Genomic DNA, 18118 nt, shown 5'->3' on the forward strand with positions numbered 1-18118 from the left:
ATCTGTGGACTTCTGGGAGATTGGGAGCATGACCCAGAAGTACATTTATGAGAACACCCAGTCTATGTTACAGTTCTGGGATTTTAGGAAAAATATTGATAAGATTGAATTTTTGATTGGTTCCCTTGGCATGGCATAAATAAAACTCTTTTGAATAAACATGCAGAGGAAGAGAGAAGAAAGAGCAGAAAAGACAAAGAAGAGGCTGCCAAACTATGTGGGTGATTTAAAGGCAAGGAATGTTGTATGTGTCTGTGGATTACCTGTAAAATGGCAGCAAGAAGACAGGCCTCTTGTACACCTCCTCCATCACATGGATGTCCTCTTCGCGCTGGATGGTCACGGAGTGTGGCTCATCTTTGAAGTGTTCAATGTCATTATAGATGTAGTATGTGTTCTCACTCAGCTGAGCAAAATCATGTATCTTCAGTAAACAATGCAACAAAACCATGTTTAAAACAAACTGCTTTACTGTTTGATCCCCATTTTCAACTCCACCAACACAGCAGCACATGGGAATCGCAGCTCTTATATACAGCATGTGCTGTTTTAGACAAAGGAAACATACAAATTGACTGGGCTCAACATATTGGTCACTAGAAGTTTGTTCATGCTACACAATCTGGCACAACAGACAGTGCCTGCTCACAAGAGGCTCAGGACTGGAACAGGAAGGAGGATGTTGCACATAAGGATTGAGGTGAATTGGTAAAATTGCGTGCAGACCTCAAACTGAAGTAGCAGGCATGACAGCAGCTGCAGGTCTAGGTGGAGACCCAATGGCAGAGCTGTGCAAGTGTTCAAAGGTGGAATAGCATGAATGCTTGTGGGTCAGGACTTTGGTTTACTTGCAAAGCTGGGTGAGGGCCCAGAGCAGGGATTCTTCAGGTCAGGAACAAAGTGCAATGTAAGATTCTGTGAGGTTTTAGCCTCTATTTCTTGACCATTAAAAGTCACCAGGTAAAGCTGAGAAATGATTTTTATATGTATATGGGTTTATATATAAAATCATGGCCCCTCCCAAGGGTCACTTCCCACTGGACAGTGAAAAATTCCTCCACAATACAGTGTATCAGAATTATCAGATGGTTCCAATCACTTGTCCCCATCCTCTGCCAAACACTCACCTCAGTTCACCCCAGTCCCCAAACCAAAACTGACAGACATCCCAAGCCCCGCTATTTCATACAGTGGAACAGTTTCCTTATGGCTCCCAATCACCTCTTTCCGAATTGCAAGCTCCATGTTGTCCACTTTGACCCCTCTCTGCAGGCTGTGCAGGTTTTCATGCAAGTTCTCCTTTCCTCTTGGCGTGTAGGGCACAAAGTCATTTTCCATGCATAGAAATAGAACAGGCTCCTCACGAACACAGAAGAAGATACACTCCTGCAAAGACACAGGCACATGCCAGCCAACATCCTCCAGCGCTCCAGCTTTGTGAATGGTTGATGAATGCCTAGCTGAGCTCAGCATCCAGAGGGAGAGACTAGACAAGGGAGACTGTTATTCTGATTTTTAAAAGCTTGTGAGGCATATAGTGGCAGGCCTGATATACTAACTTAGACAGATAGATACTGCTGTGCAATTTTTTCCCCAGTCAAGCTCGGGGAGTGAAGGTCTCCGTGTCCAACATGGGGACAGTGCAAGGAAGATATTAGAGAGACATGATTGTTATTTTTCATTATTTGTTTTGTTTGTTCAGAGGAACTTAAGACCTTGAGTTTTAATCCTGTCACCACATGTGCTTATGACAGCCTTAAAAAGGTGTCATGGACATTCACTAATATTTGCATTAGTTACATCCTGGTGCCATGATGAGGATGATCATCATCATCATGCCACCCCCATGTAAGCATCTTACGACCCCGTTTGAGAACCCCTGCTCTAGGCAAAATCGTTATTCATACTTCACAGGGCTTTTAAACCATTTGAAGATTACATTCTACTTTATTATAATCATCATCATCAAGTATTTGTCCTGGATGAGTGAGGAGCATAACATTTTGGAAGGCTGCCTTATTTTTATAGGTAATTATTTCAGTCGCAGCTCTTAAGGCAGAACCATTTTATGACTGGTGTGAATTGCAGAAGGCAAACCTTCTCTTTCATGCCACTCTCATTGCCACGGACAGCGCTTCTCAGCTACCCATCTCAGGAAAAGGGGAATAAGAAGGATTAAAAATAAATCAGTAAGGGGCAACACCAGCAGAGCATCATTCTACTTCCATCCACGTCCAAGTGAGCAGAGCAGCTTCTTTCAAGGTTAATGCTACCAGCTGGGATATTCCATAGGGGGACTGTAGCTAACAACTTCCACAGGAGCCTTACACTTCTAGGATCCCCCATCCACCAGTGCACAGAGTGAGGTTCCTGGGTCCCTTCCACTGCTGTCTGGAAGTAGATATATCGCACACCAACAGGTTTTTGTCTAAAACTAGAATTTACCAGCAATGAGCTGTTTACATTTTGACTTAATTCACAGCTACAGTGTACTCACAACAGCAGCAGCCTGTGGAGACTGTACAGCTCCTTTCACTTCATACTGTCCACAGTTACCCATAGGCCCAATATGTCAATGAAAATCAGGAGCTGCAGAACTCTAAAAGGAGCCATTACATCCAAACAACTCAAACAGTTTAACTCACACTCAAGAGTGGCTAGGACAAGCATTGATGTAACTCAGTTGGGTGTGTTCCTGCCTGCAGATGTCTGTGTAAGTGCAGTTCCTGACAGAGGTTTGTAGCTTGCCAACAGGATCACAGTGTGAGGGATAGCCCTCTGTTCCACCAGCCTGCGGTGAGTGGCTCCACAGTCCAGACTGCACCCTGGGAACCTTGTCACACTCCTCTCCATAAGAGCCACATTAAGAAATACAGTGGAAAACTCATAGCAATGCATTTTTTTCACTCTAGGCCAGTGGTTTTCAAACTTTTTATATTGGTGACCCCTTTCACACAGCAAGCCTCTGAGTGCAACCCCCCCTCCGCCGCCCTTATAAATTAAAAACAAGGGGGTTTAATTTAATGGGGACTTGGGGCTGTCAGCCCTCTGGAGCTGACAACTTGCCACTCTCATGTAAGCATCTAACGACCCCCTGTTTGAGAACCCCTCCTCTAGGCAAAATCGTTATTCATACTTCACAGGCTTTTAAACCATTTGAAGATTACTTTCTACTTTATTATAAACAGCTTTTCAGTGCATCTGAGTTCACTCTACAAGGATTCAGTTGGACCTGGGAATAAATTTTATGACTCCCATTCTCACTGATGGATGGGAGTATGTATGCACATTAAGAGGTGAATAGCTCATGTAATATGGAACATTGTAATTTTTATCACCTAGCTAGTTGTGCACTTTGTATTCTCTTTCACACACATACACGCCCCTACCTTGTGCCCATCGTTCTGGAGTTTCTGCAGCACCTGCTTGAATCCATTCAGACTGGGCTGTCCCATTCCAAACACTTCGTACCCTCCTTTGGCCTGTCGGAAATTTGGAGCTCCACAACTGCCTGTAGTGTTCAAGACATCTAATTTACTGTATACATCTCTGACCATAAAATATTTCCCCTGCAAAATAAGTGGTGGAGAAAAGACAACAATTTGAGTGTGAATTAACAAGCATTTTGTATAAAACTAAGCATCTACATAGAACTGAGCAGGAAGGAGAGGGGCAAGAGATGATCAAGAAGTGTACTTCAACCACTTCACTCAAAAGAACCTCTTCCTAGACATATGTTCAATATACCCATACCCCCATCATCCCTGATTACAAGCACATAGCAGAATGGAAAAGCAGAGTACCAGCAAGCAGAAATAGCGTCTTACCAGCTCATAGTGGCTGCTCATTCTAAGAAATGCAAAACAACTTCAGAATTCACTTAGCCAAATGTGCAATGAAGGAAAATTTCTTCAGGTCTTTCCCCTGAAGGTGATTAGTTTATACACTGAAGCAGCAGGTCTGATTCCATTTCAAAGCTGAGTGAAATACCCATATGTAGCTTAGACCCCTCATGAACACAGTCTAGAAATGATGGTTTCCACATGTTTGCAAACATCAGCCTGCCGGCTCAGAGAGACTGCAAAGCTGCCTGGGGTGAAACTGTTCACGTAACACAGTACACTAACCTCAGCTGCCTCTCTCTCTCTCTCCTCTTTCCTCCTCCATCCCCAAACAGCTACTCACCTCCATCCCCACAAGCACAGGGACCCCTTTCTGGGATCGAATTAGGTGATCCAAAGCCTCCAAGGAAACCTCACTCCCTGCCCCCAATAACAATGCTTGCAGGGTTTGTGAAATGAATCCCATGGCATCTGCACAGCTGTGTTACCCTTCCCTTAGCTCATAAAATGCACAATATAATTTTCACCTCAGGTAATATGACTTGCTTGCTCTAGATACACTGTGACAAAGCATGCCCATGGCAAAACAGGGTTAGCAGCCTCTACCTGTACAAGGTAGTGTTCCAACGTGGTCTCTGAAATCCGCCCCACTGTGTAGTTGGCCTTCAGCAGGTCGTCATGAATCTGAAATTCCTCTTTGCAGTTGTAGCTGTGAAAGCCACACATACACATACAGCATTTAAGACAAAGGTTTTTTCTCCAGTCAGCATGGGGCTTATTGACCAAGAAGGTCAAGGGATTGAAGCTCAGGGACACATGCTGTGAAAAAAGCCACCCGTCCCTATCCTATTCACTTAGTAAACCTCTAGTAAGATATACTGTCTATAACTAAGACCACTGGTTGAAATTTTATCATGTGACCAAAATTAAATTGTGTGCTATACATGGTAGTCACCACCACAGATATGCAACACAGCTATGAGGCAGAACAGTTGCTGGCAGCACAGAGATGACTGGCAGAGGCTTCAACAAGCCAGAGCCAGATTGCTCCTATGGGACAGGGTGGAGAAAGTGGAGGTGGGGAAAAGGATGGTCCTGAATCCTGCACCCACCAAATAAATAGTCTGCTCATCTGGGGATGCAGGAGAGGGGAGGGAAAGAGGAACGTGGTCTCCTGAAGGCTGTTCCTGCAGGGGAAGCAGGAGGCAGAGGGAGGCCGTAGAACTCACTACTTCTCTCCAGGAAATTAATTGTGGAAAGGTCTGTTCTCTCAGCAGAGAGAGCTGGGAAGGTTGAGGGAATGAAAGGAGGAGAATTCCCAGTCTTCAACAAAACCAGTAGGGTAATGTTCCTAGAACGTTAGCGGAAGGGAAAATCCGGATGGTTACATGATTTACAGAAACACTCCAGCCTGAAGCTACTCACGTGATGACAACAGGTGCCACCTTGTTGGTGATGATGGACTTGGCTTTGTTGTTGTGGAGACCAATCGTCTGGCAGGAGTGGATGCTAAGCGAGTGGCGGTCCTCCATGGTCTCGTTGCCGTGAACGTTCTCAAACGTAGCTGCTGAGACTGCTTGCTGAGCTGTGCTGGCAGTTGTACCCATAATCCACAGGCAGCTTCATAAAACAGCCAGGAGAACAGGCAGTAGGAAAGGGAGGAGAAACAAGGAGACAAAACATTAGGGCTGATCTAAAGAGGACTTAACGCCAACCAAACATCACTGCAGAATTACCAGATGCTGCACTTAAACAGGCTCAGACCTGACCCTGTACAGACAATTGTTGACCATGTCTCCCCCTTTAAAGGTTACACATAACTGGTTGGTTTTAATGCTCATGAAAGCGTGGGTAGAGCCAGAGAGAGTGTGGGCAGCTGCCTGGGCAGATTCCACCTCTGTTCACACACACCACTCTGCCAGTGCACCTGTTATATCCTTCAGCTCTCACAGCAACACCCCGGTCACACAAACAAACATGGGGCTGGCCATCCCTCATTCCAACCCTGCTATTGCGGGACTACAGCCTCTCCCGAGCAGATGCATGTCAGCCTGTGGGGACTCTGACCAGGCATCAGACAGACAACCAAAACACACACATCCCCATGTTTCATTAGTGAGTGAGCTACATGAAACTGAACCCAGGAGGTTTAACTCATCTATTCCCAATTTTCAAAACATAAAATAAAACTGCAAAGAAGTAATAATGGCCTCCAAAGAATATATGGAATTAATCTGGCATTTCAGGATACGGACACACATTGTCCCCTTGGTCATGAATGCTAAGCTATCTTGCTGTTTAAAGGTAGGCTGAACTCCCTTCTCGTGGTTTAAGGTGGGGTCACTGTCCCTCCAGTTCAAGGAATACATAAGCATGTGCCACTGCAGTCTCTCATGCTGTCCCAGCAGACCTAGGTGCTACGCCTCACTCTGCCATTAAGCTGGAGAGGGTACGTCTAACACAGTGAACTGCAACCCAGTGCACTGAGTCTCAGAGCCTAGGTCAACAGGCTTGGGCAGGCAGGGCTTGCGTTACTGCACTAAAAATATCTGTGCAGTCATGGCACTTAGGGCTCTGAAGCCCAGCCCCCCTTTCTGAAAGCCCATGGGCTTCAGAGCTTAAGCTCCAGCCCGAGTTGTGACATCTGCACAGCTGTTTGTAGCACGAGCTCTGCAAGCCCAAGTCAGCCAACTCAGGTTTGAAGACTCACTGCCCCGAGCTGTCACTCACTGTTTAGAAGTACCCTTACAGTGGCTTTGGGCAAAACACAGCTTCCGTGTGCCTCACTTTCTCCATCTGCTTTCCCCTTTGCACAGGGCTTTGAAAGCTACTGATGAAAGGTTATGTCTACACTGCAATTAGATACCTGTGGCTGGCCCAGGCCAACTGACTCGGGCTCACAGGCCTCAGGCTAAGGGGCTGTTTCATTGCAGTGTAGACATTCCAGCCTGGTCTGCGGCCCAAACTCTGGGACCTTGATGCCTTGCAGGGTCCTAGAGACCAGCCCTTTAGCTCAAGACCCAGGAGCCCAAGTCAGTTGGCACAGGCCAGTCATGGGTGTCTAATTGCAGTGTAGACGTACTGAATGGCACTCTAAATATTGCCAATGTCCTCACTAAAGTTCTGGAGGGGAATGAGAGATCTTCCTCAGAGCAAAACCCTTTTAACTTTAGAAAAAGGGATACGACACGGAACAGGGCCTGGCCTCTTACTCAATCCTTAGTATTTAGTTCAGTTGTCCCAGCAGCTACATTGCTCCTCTCGGTTTTCACCTCATTTTTAAACACAGTTCAAAGGAGTCGGGGGAAGGAAGGATGGGATGAACTGAGTTCAGCCACCACCTGAGAGTAACATAGCAGACAAATACACATGAGCATCTTTCCAGTGATAACTAAACAGAGAGCATGAGACTAAACTAATGGTGACGGAGGCTGGAAATTAGGCGAGAGGCTTGCAAGAGGAAAATGAAAACAGTTTTTCCTAGATAGAGATATTGATCTCTCAGACTAAATTTCAAGGGATATGAGGAAGCTGCAGGGAGAGCTGTACAGAATCCAAGGGATGTGCTGCAAAGGCTCAGATTGTATTCCAGCTAAGGGACCGGGCTGGAAGAGCAGGGACAAACGCTTCAGTTGCTCCCTGCTGGCTGTCACTGGCTCTCAGGCCATAAGGGAAACATTCCAGCTCTGAAGATAGTTGTGCTTCAGCAGTGGGTCTTACAGAAAGGTTGGGTGCCTATATTTTTTCCCTTTTATTTTCTCATGGACAATTACTTTTCTGTACTAGGAAGCACCGATTCTACACTGCCCCCATTGGGCAATACTCCAGCAGAACGACTGCACCCCACCTCAACCTGGTTAAGTTATGGGAACTGTGATGGGGGAAGAGGTGCAATTCAGATCAAATCAGCCCCTTCCTGAGGTTCTTATTTCCTCCCCCTTCATATAAAACTCTTCACTCCTATTGTTATGAATCCCCCTAGCTAGAAGGGGTTGTAGGGAACTCCCTTTGTCTACCTGCTAACACAGGGACATCTGGTGAGGGAAAAATATGCACCTTTAAACTCCATTCTACCAAGAGAACCTACCAGAGGGACATTTTGCTTTAAGATTTGGGGGAGAGAGGGCGAGGTGAACAGATTAGGACAATAACTACCATGGATCCGCTGTCATGTATTCTTCAATATCTACATTTATATCACCCATATCAGCCAGCAGGTGACACGGTTACATGATATGAGGCTTTCCCAGTAGCAAAAAGCACAAAGTACTCTCAGCGTCTTCTGCCTCTGAGAAGGAAGATTAGCATTATTGTTTATTTGTACAGTGCCAAACAGTGTGTTAATTACTCTACAGAAAAGGTCCCTGCCCCAGACTTAAGATGCTTTAAAGAGTAAATATTAATAAATATAATAATAAACCAGACTCCTTGTTGTTTTTATTAATAAATATTTATTTTGAATATCCAAGTGAATTTTTTTCTAAGCCTCTCACCTCATTTCCAAGCTTGATTAAAATTTCTGCTCGTTTCTTTATTTTATGTTAAGATGCCTAGCTAATATGGTAATTCTGCCTCCTAACATAAATGTTCAGGTTTTTTAAAAAACATGACTGAGTTCACCGAATATTGATTGTGGCTGATATAAACTGAAACACCTTTCTCACCTGTAGTTAGGTAACGTTGCCTTTGTAGTAAAGACATTTTAAGCCTCCATCTGACTTCGTTTCCCTGTAGCTAAGAACTCCATTCTGCCTCCCCAGCCCTAATCAAGCATTTATTTTCATGCCTAATACTTCAGCCAATGTGATTTTCACTTCTGACAGTAAATAAGATGTCAGGGATGTAGCAGTCTCTCATCCAAATTCAAGACAGCGGAAGTTAAAGGCAAGGAACACTATCTTCCCCTTGGTATAAGCATGATTAAAAAATGGAAAGGCACCAGGTGCAGATAAAATCCCAACAGAGGTTCTTAAGGCAGACATGAAAAGAACAATAGACATTTTGATGATCATCTTACAAAAGATATGAGAGGGAAGAAGAAATGCTAAAGGATTTGGAAAAGGGTCATAACACGAAATGAAAGGAGACAGCGGTCAGTTCAAAAACTAAGGGACATTCAATTGCTGTCTATCCCAAATAAGGTTTTTACATGCATCATTCTAGATAGAATAAAGAATGCAGTAGGTTTAAGGTTATGACAAGAACAAGTAGGGTTCAGACAGGAGAAGTCATGTATAGATCAAATAACTCTACGTATCATCACAGAACTGTTGATGGAATGGCAACCACAAATTTACATGAATTTTATAGGTTTCCAAAAAACTTTTGATACAGTGAATAAAATAGTTTAGAACAGAGATTTGTGAACATCATTCAGAGCATCTATGAAAATATAACATGCCAAGTAATCTACAACAGTGAAGCGACTAAGCCGTTCCAGGTTACTAAATGATGTCCAACAAGGATATGTTATGTCACAGACAATCATTTTACTGATAGCAGACCTGGTAATAAGAAAGACCACAGAACAACCAAGTTGCATACAATGGACTTTCACACAGAAGTTAAAAGACCTTAACTTAGCGGATGACATCAACTTGCTATCCTATACCCACAGAGACATGCAAGCCAAAATAAATATATCCAGGCCTACGCACAATTAGTAGGGTTGAAAATCAAGACCAACTGAGAAACTAAAACTATGAGAATTAGCACACAACAAGAAACACCAATAACACTTTCTAGAACTGACACCTAAGAGGTCAGATATTTCCCATCTTGGCAGCATTGTAAGTACAACAGGAGATACAGACGAAGACATTAAATCCAGAATAGTGAAAGCCAGACATGCCTGCCTAACTCTAAAGCCGATCTGGAGAAACAAAATTTGTCCTCCAAACTGACCTTTGAATATTTAACACCATTGTAAACGTCAGTCTTACTATATGAAATGCCGAGACTTATTAAGACCTTACTACCCAGACTCCATGTTTTCATAAACAACCGCCTTAGAGAAATTCTCAATATCAGATGGTCAGGGAGGAGGGGGGGGGGGAAATCACAAAAAAAGGAACTCTGGAGGAAAACAAAACAGATCAGACTAGAAATTATAGAACAAAAATGAAGAAGGCTAGAACATACATGGAAGAAAGACTCAAACAACATAATTATGCAGGCACTGGACTAGAATCCCCAGATCAAGAGGTGATGAGGTAGATGGAAGCATACAACAGAAGTGGAACTGAATGCTACCAAATGACAACAAGAAGCTAAGACAGCAGCAAGAAACTGTCAAATATGGGAGGCAATGTTGAAGGTCCTATGTTCTGCATGGAAGAGAGAGAGAGAGAGAAGTAAACTAAGGCATAAGCAGGTGCAGCTCCCTAGCTGTTCTGGAGAGAGTCTATACGGATTTCATTTCATGCAAGCATTCCCTTCCTGGGGTTTGCCTTTATTTATAAACTTGGTTGTTCGTAAGGCTTCCCTATAGACTCCTCTGTCTCAAATCCTAGGTTCCTCTATTCTATAACCACTCCCATCTCACTTACATTCAGGATGGCATTAACAAGCCAAACCTACCACAATAAATCAGGAGAAGTCAGTCAGCCATTCCCTAAAGGTTTTCAGCACCTGCTAACAGATTGGGTCAGCTGCTACCCCAGCTGCCCTGATTACACCTGGCATTTGTGACTTTGTAGATGCTAGTGACTAAGCATTACGCAAATACAAATTCTGTCCACTCTGGATACTGTGGTTAAGTAATCTGAAGTGGTCTTGGCTGCTGTTTACATGGATTTGGTGCTTAAATAACAGGTGGTATTTTGATTGTTAACTACTTCATGATTAATTCTGGTCTCTTTGGGAAATCTTGATGCAAACATTGTGCAACTATTGTTTGACTTAGGGATTATTCCATTCTGCTCAAGGAATGGAAATTTTTCTTGCTCTAGCCTACATTTGGAACATGTGTGGAGTGGGAAGACGACAGCAAGCTAGCTGACTGCTCACATTCACGTGGCATTGCACTCTTCAAGGAGGGAGGATGGGGACGAGGCAGATTTTTATTGGTTATGCTCCTGTTCTCATCATTAACGGAATTGCCTAGTGGCTGCTTTGCAGACTTACTGGCAGCCTCCAGGCAAGTAGTGCATATCCTCCGATTCGTCAAAGCCTTTTCAGAAGGTCTCTACTAATCCAACCCAACCTCTTCAGCCATGCACATTCTCCTCCCCTGGACTTGCGCCACAGGCAGTCTTGACAGATCAAAGAAAATGCACAAAAGTTTAATTAGAGTCTGGGAAAATATTAGCATTTCCTTTTACCTTCCCATCATTGCTAATCACTGGGAGATTTGTGTGTACTGAAAATATAGCAGCCGTGTGCTGGCATCTCAGGCGCCTTTAAACACAGGCCCACGTGCAGCAGTTGTACCCATGGATTGTTTCCAACACTGCTGTTGAGGTGCATCCAGCCTTCCAATGTTTGTAAAATACCACTTAGGCATGCTACACGAAATAAATAATAAATAAATAATAATAATAATCTGGTAATGTTTCTCCACAGCATACCAAAAAAAAAACAACCCAACAACAACAACAAACAACAACAACACACACCCCACCACCAAGCAACACTGCAGTTAACACAGTCAGATCCAAGCCTTTGAAACAAGAAAGGAAACAATTCCAGGGACTGATCCTGCACCACTGAATCAATACGAGTTTTGTCAAGGGCTTCAGAAGGAGAAGAATCAGACCCTAAGAGGGTACAAGACAAGGAACAATCTGCAACAAGTTGGAATACACTGAAATGGGATCTAGGTAAGATGGAAAGAATTTACCATGCAACATGGTTCTGAACAGAAGAGTGAAACAATTACAGTAAGTCACCTGCTGCGGAATAAAGCTGTTGTAGCTACTTAGCTGGGAGAATTATTTTGAGCAACACTGGAGGTTTAGTGGAATGGCAATGCTTCCCTTTAGTCGCCTGTAGCCCTCTCACTTGAGTCTACAGGAAAACATACTGCTGGTGACAAGTTCCAACTGCTCCACACAGTTAGCTTTCTTCCACGCAGCAGAACCCAGACAAGACGGATGTTTGCAGTCATACATCCAGCAGCTGGCTACTAGACAGCCACTGTCATCAGGGATTTCCCTCCTTCACTATAAAAGCATCTCTGTAATTCAACCTCTATAGAAAGTGGCAGAACCTACCTCCTCCTCTCCCTCAAATTCTGCTTTGGCCAAAAAGATTCCTCCTTGAGTTTGTGGCAAAGACGTCCCCCATAAAATGAATAGTACAAAGAATCAAATCCAGTTCAGAGCTCTGACACTGCATCAATTTAGTGCTCTTATGAAACTCCATTTGTCCTACTTCACAAGACCAACACTCGAAAATCCAGGCAAAAGCAAACAGTTAAGCAGGAGGATCCTTCCCTGAATTGGCACCAGCTAAGAGCATCTTGCATCACTTGACCCCTTTAGAACAATAAGTCGGCTGTCACTGACGGGCACTGGAGGGGGCCATGCCTAGATCTTAACAACCGAACAAAAAAAAGACTGTTGTAACTGGAGGTCTCAGCATGGAAGATAGAAGCAAAGTATGAGCCAGGTTCGAGATGGAGGGGAAGTGAGATGAATTCTAGAGGACTCATACCCATCAAAAAACAATACAGAAAGAACTGAACAGAGTTACAGTTTTGACTAACAACATAGCATTGCAGAAGAGATCACGTCAGGAAATCCACCCTGGTAGTTTACATCTTAGACTTAAAGGGAAGCTTGTCAAGGTTTCAGACCCAGAAGTATACAGTAGTACTTATTTGGTGTACACAGCACCTTTAAATCGGGGATCTCCAAAATCTTTAAAAATCTCAGTGAATTAACTACCTCCCAGAGTTGCAAATGGGCAAACTGAGGTAGACAGGTGAAGTGACCTGCCTATGGCCACACAGCAATTTAGTGGCGGAAAAAGGAATAGACCCCAGGACTCCTGATGCCCAGTATCCTTCTCCAATGTCTAGTTTGAAATGTCACTCTTTCCTGTTGTATTTAACACCTTGACTTTAAATGAAAAAAAAAAAAATCCTATAAGCAGCATTTTTTTTATTTTTAAAAAAACAAAACAAAACACACAGCAGATAAATAATTCTAAGAACAAATCTGTTTGGATGCACATCATGCTACTGTGCAGCTTTAGAACTATATTATCGTAAGTCACGATGTTAAAATATTTTTCTAATTCCTAATCACTTCGAAGGAAGTAACGATACATCAAGGGAACTTGAGCACTTAGTGATAAGAAATCATTTCTTAAAGCAAGACAACTTCCGGACCACAAAAACCTCAACTGTCTCTTCCTTCAGATGTTGAAAGAAAAAGGACTGTTTGTAACTGAGGGATGAGTTCTGGTGGGTCTTCTACTGCATTCTGCAATCCGTCATTATGAATTAACACAGATGTGACAAAATTAATTTTTTTGTTTCAACTAGGCAAGCTCCCTTTGTTTGCTTGTTTCTGAACCAATTCACCCAGGGGTGCTCAACCCCACACTCCACCGCCATCTGACCTCTTCCCCCAAAACTCCCACCCCCCTCTTCCTGCCCCCACTCCACCCCTTCCCACCCAGTTCCACCCCCTTCCTCAAGCATGCCCCATCCTTGCTCCTCCCCCTCCTTCCCAGTGCCTCCTGCACGCTGTAGAACAGCTGATCATGGCAAGCAGGAGGTGCACTAGGGAGAGAGAGGAGTTGATCAGTGGGGCCGCCAGCAGGGGAAGGCGCTTGGGGGGGAGCTTGGCTGCCAGGACAATATCTTTATGCTAGCAGACAAGAGTCAACAGTCCGAAGATGAATAACTTTCAATACAGGAGGTTGGCTTGAGACTGAAGAAGTTTATTGTGGAGATTTCCTTTCCGGTAGCAGAGAATTTTCTGTATGGCTGTGAGCCCCAAAACAACTTACAAAACCTCTGGGAAAGGCAATGGGAATGAGGGAAAAATCTTTTATTGGACCAACTTCTGTTGGTGAAAGAGACAAGGTTTTGTGCTACACAGAGCTCTTCTTCAGGTCTGGAAAGGTATTCAGGCCAGGTCTACACTATAAAGTTAGGTTCCCTGAATGATCTATTAAGCTGACCTTAAATGAACAACCTATTAATTCTTCCATCGACCTCACTACTGCCTGTCAGGGAGGTGGATTAACTGTCATGAGTCTAGAGAGTATCTATACTGAAACATTGCTGCAGCAGCATTTCTAGTGGAAACATAAGGCTAGTCTACACTGAAAATTTACATCAGCATAGTTGTGTCTCTCAGGTGTGTGAAAAATCCACATCCCTGACCGACGCAGTTAAGCCAACTTACCCCCCGGCATAGACAACACTAGGTCAATGGAAGAATTCTTCTATCAGCTTAGCTATTGCCTCTCAGGCCATTTCTACATTACAAATTTTGGTCATCGCAAGTTTAAGTCAGCATTAAGCTGCCATAATTAGTATATCGCTTGTGTGTATGCATACTTGTCTCCTTGTGCTGGCGCTGAGCATACTCACCAAAAGTGCTTGCATCGATGCACAATGCAGTGCACTTTTGGGAAGTTTTGACAATGCTTAGTGGGTCCAAAATGAGTCATGCAGGGGTGACTGGGAACAAAAGGTCAGCTTCCCAGTGTGTCACTGTCTCCATCCCATAATGTCATCTATATCCCAAATTTTTCACACCTTTTTTAAAAATCCCATGAACCCGTATGTCCCTCCTTGCTATTCGCCATCTCTGATAGAAGCAGGCAGAGCTGTGCAGGCTCCATTATTGTCATGAGCATTACAAGCATAGGACCATTGACCCTCCAGTATTTGTAGAGCTCCAAGAATAACCAAATCAGCAGGGAACATGATGATTTCTTGGAGGGCAGATTGGTGTGGGACATAGTGAGAACCAATTCAATGTTGCAGCTGCAGACGGTGGAGCACCACTTCTGGGACTGAGAAATAAGCACTGACTGGTGGCATTGCATCATAATGCAAGCTTGGGATGACAAGCTGCAGAACTTTTGGACGCACAAGGCCACCTTTCTGGATCCGTGTACTGAGTTCACCCCGATGTCCAGCACAAAAACACCAAAATGAGAACTACACTGACAATGAAGAAGTAAGTGGTAATTGCACTGTGGAAACCTGCAATGCTAGATTGCTACCAGCTAGTGGGAAATGGGGGCCATGGATCAACGTTCAGCTCCCCCTCTGTATCCAGCATGGGTCAGGGAAGCTAATGATCCAACCAGTGGACCAAATCCTGGTCACGTGCCACCTGAGACATGTTGCACATACACTAAGAAGTAGAAATCAGTTTGGAGTTGAAAACTCCACTGTCAAGGCTGTTGTCATGCAAGTGTGCAGGGCCTGCTATGCAGGACTGTGACTCTCAGCAATGTGCAGGACACAGGGGATGGATTTGCAGCAGTGGGGTTCCCAACTGCGAAGTAACAGATGGCACATTTATCCCCCTTTTGGCAGCAGACCCCCTTGCCACAGACATCATCAGAAAGGGCTACTTTTCTATGGTTGTGGATCAACGTGGACGCTTTACCGACATCACTCTGGGCTGGTCAGGGAAGAGGCATGACGCTCGCATCTTTACGAACACAGGACTTTTCAGAAAGCTCCAAGCAGGGTCTTTTATTCCTTGACTGGTGGATCACCAGTGGCAATGCTGAAATGCCACAGTGATCCTTGGGGCCTCAGCCTATGCCTTGCTGCCCCAGCTCAGGAGGCCGTTCGCCAGCCACCTGAGCAGCAGCAAGGAAAGATTCAACTACCAGCTCAGCAAGTGTAGACTGATAGTTGAACATGCTTTTGGTAGATCAAAAGGATGCTGGCATTGTTCACTCACAAGATTGGATCTCAGTGGGAAAAAAATATCCTAATGGTTATAGCTGCCTGCTGTGACCTGCGTAATATCTGCGTAGCAGTGGGGGGAAAGTTGCTGCTGGGATAGAAATGGAGCGGATGTCTGCTGAGTTTGAAGAGCCAGACACAAAGTATACGGCTCAAGGAGGTGCTGAAGGAGCACTTTAATTGTGAGCTACAGTAATGCATTGTGGTATAACGTGCTCTGCCTAGCCCTGCTGTTTCAGGGCCCGTTAGGAATTGTGTGGTGGTTGGTGTACATATATTAATATAATACTGTCAATGCGCCTATTAATTCTGCAGCAATTGCTGTACGTTTATGATTACTACACTGTGTGTGTTTGTCACTGATCCTAGGAGTTGTGTGACACTGTAAAGTAACAAGTATGTGGGTGCTTTCAGAACTGCTAGGCACCCTCCAGTATATAACATGAACTAATAATGACAAATTATGTTTCAAATAATAGAATTTTATTCAGTAACAAACCAGTGAAAAGAAAAATCTGTGCAATTTAAAAGCAAATCTATTAATTTTAGGTTTTTAATGTACCAGAATTTATCAAAAGGCAAGAACATTCATATGCATTTTAGCTACACATACAGCTGCAATGGCTTTCACAGGTCAGTGTATGCGAAGCTGTAGCTGTCCTTAATGTCCCACGGGTGGAGTGGTAGGGGTAGGGATGTGGCCCCTGACACCACATGGAATCCTGAAGGGGACATAGGGAGGTGCCGCAATAGAGTTCTTCATGGACTACAAAGGGAGGCAAGCCTGGACTTGTTAAATCTGTACATTCACAAGAGTCTGCAGAATTTGTATTTGCAGCTAGAGAAGCCCCATTTTGTCCTGGTGCTTTTCGTCTCCACTCCTTCCTTCGCCAGGATGTCTACAACATTCACCCTTGAGACCCCGTACTCACGGTCTGATGCAGCAGTGGCTTGCAGGATCCCCTTGAACATGTCACCCCAAGTCCTCTTCTTTCTCCTCTATCTGGCTCAGACACTCTGCAGCTGTGGAAGGGGGAACCCCTCCAGGCTGCAACGGCAACAGCTGCAGATACAATACACAGGAGGCACTATTGTTGTTGGTACAGTCACAATGGCAAGCGAAACTTAAGATTCTGACCTGCCTTCCTTTGCCCCCCTAACTTTTTAAACAAGATGTGCTTATTGACACTTCTGCTTCCGAGTCCTTGTGCCTGGCGCCACTCGCAGCACCAGCAATGGTGAGTATGACCCACGGGGGGGCAGAGGGAAATGAGGAGGGAATAGCTCGGTTGCATGAAACTATGAATATAGGTCAATGGCACTGAATACTGGCACTATTTTCCACAGGGAGTGGTGATTTTAGCCACTCTCTCACTCCTGAGGGTAACAAAGGCAGAGAGAGCACAGCTGCTGCCGGCGTCCCGAAGATACCCGTGCCCATATTCTGCCTGCCTAAGTAAAGTGTCCTACGGCTGAGGAAGAAATAAGGCTGCCGTCACTAGAAACCTTCAAGTGAGGACTGTAGAGTACCTCCATGAAAGTCTCATTGAGATCTCTCAGGAGGATTCAAGGGACATCTCTGTGTATGTAAACAAACTGCTCCACATGCCCTTCCCCACCTGAATCTACGGAGGAATGAAAAGCAGATCACTACCACCTCTTGTCCACTTCCAGTATGAGTAAACTAATGCAAAGTGGATAGCTGTGTCTTGTTAAGTTGTCATCACTGTAATGGGAAATATATTTACACTTACCCAAGGATCCTTCCCTGCATTGGGTTCATCAGTGCTCCACTGTCAGGACTGATTTGTCTGTGGTGGGGTCTCAAACAGCTCCTGGCAAGGGGCTAAGCTGGACCCCTCAGTCACATGTCCCCTCCATCCTTCTCCTCGTTCTCTCTTTTCAGGCCAAGGCCTGTGGCTTGGGATCCTCGGAAGCTCCATGGTGATATGCAGGGTGGTTGTGGGGTCACCGTCAATTACGGTATGCAGCTCTTTGTAAATGCAACAGGTCTGCTGCTCAGCACTGGATCGACTGTTGGCCTCCCTTCACTTCACCTGGCCCTGCTGCTGGTCCCTGTCCTACCTCTTCTCTTTCATCCCCCATGAAATCTATTCTTGGATATCGATGTTTCTACAGCCGGTCCATAGCTGTGCTTGCACAGCCTCTTCTTCCCACAGGCCCAGGAGATCCAATATCTCCCATCTACTCCAAGCCACAGCACATCTGGAGCATGTAGCCAGCATGGTCAGCTGGGCACTTGTGCATGTGACGTTATTGATATAAACTGGGACCATATAGAACATGGGTTGCAACCAAGGTCCTGTAGTGGCACCAAATCCTATGTAAAGGGGGTCATATAAGGTGTCTAAGACCAGGTTACGGG

At 44.7% G+C, this 18118-nt stretch overlaps 1 protein-coding gene across 5 annotated transcripts in view; it reads right to left on the reverse strand.

The window, feature by feature from the left end:
• Positions 1–18118, reverse strand: part of PALD1 (phosphatase domain containing paladin 1) — a 195616-nt gene that overhangs the window by 112035 nt on the left and 65463 nt on the right. For 4 of the 5 annotated variants that reach the window (XM_032782734.2, XM_032782736.2, XM_075072629.1 and 1 more), the window contains exons 2-6: positions 5268–5462; positions 4449–4551; positions 3390–3569; positions 1222–1386; positions 264–424 (exon numbers count right to left, since the gene is read on the reverse strand). In XM_032782734.2, the coding sequence (XP_032638625.1) occupies positions 264–424; positions 1222–1386; positions 3390–3569; positions 4449–4551; positions 5268–5462 (804 nt within the window). Of the gene's footprint in view, positions 1–263; positions 425–1221; positions 1387–3389; positions 3570–4448; positions 4552–5267; positions 5463–11164; positions 11188–18118 lie in introns of those variants that run through there. The other variant, XM_032782735.2, reaches the window with a different exon arrangement.

The sequence above is a fragment of the Chelonoidis abingdonii genome, chromosome 15, assembly GCF_003597395.2.
Source record: "Chelonoidis abingdonii isolate Lonesome George chromosome 15, CheloAbing_2.0, whole genome shotgun sequence".
Classification (NCBI taxonomy): Eukaryota; Metazoa; Chordata; order Testudines; family Testudinidae; genus Chelonoidis; species Chelonoidis abingdonii.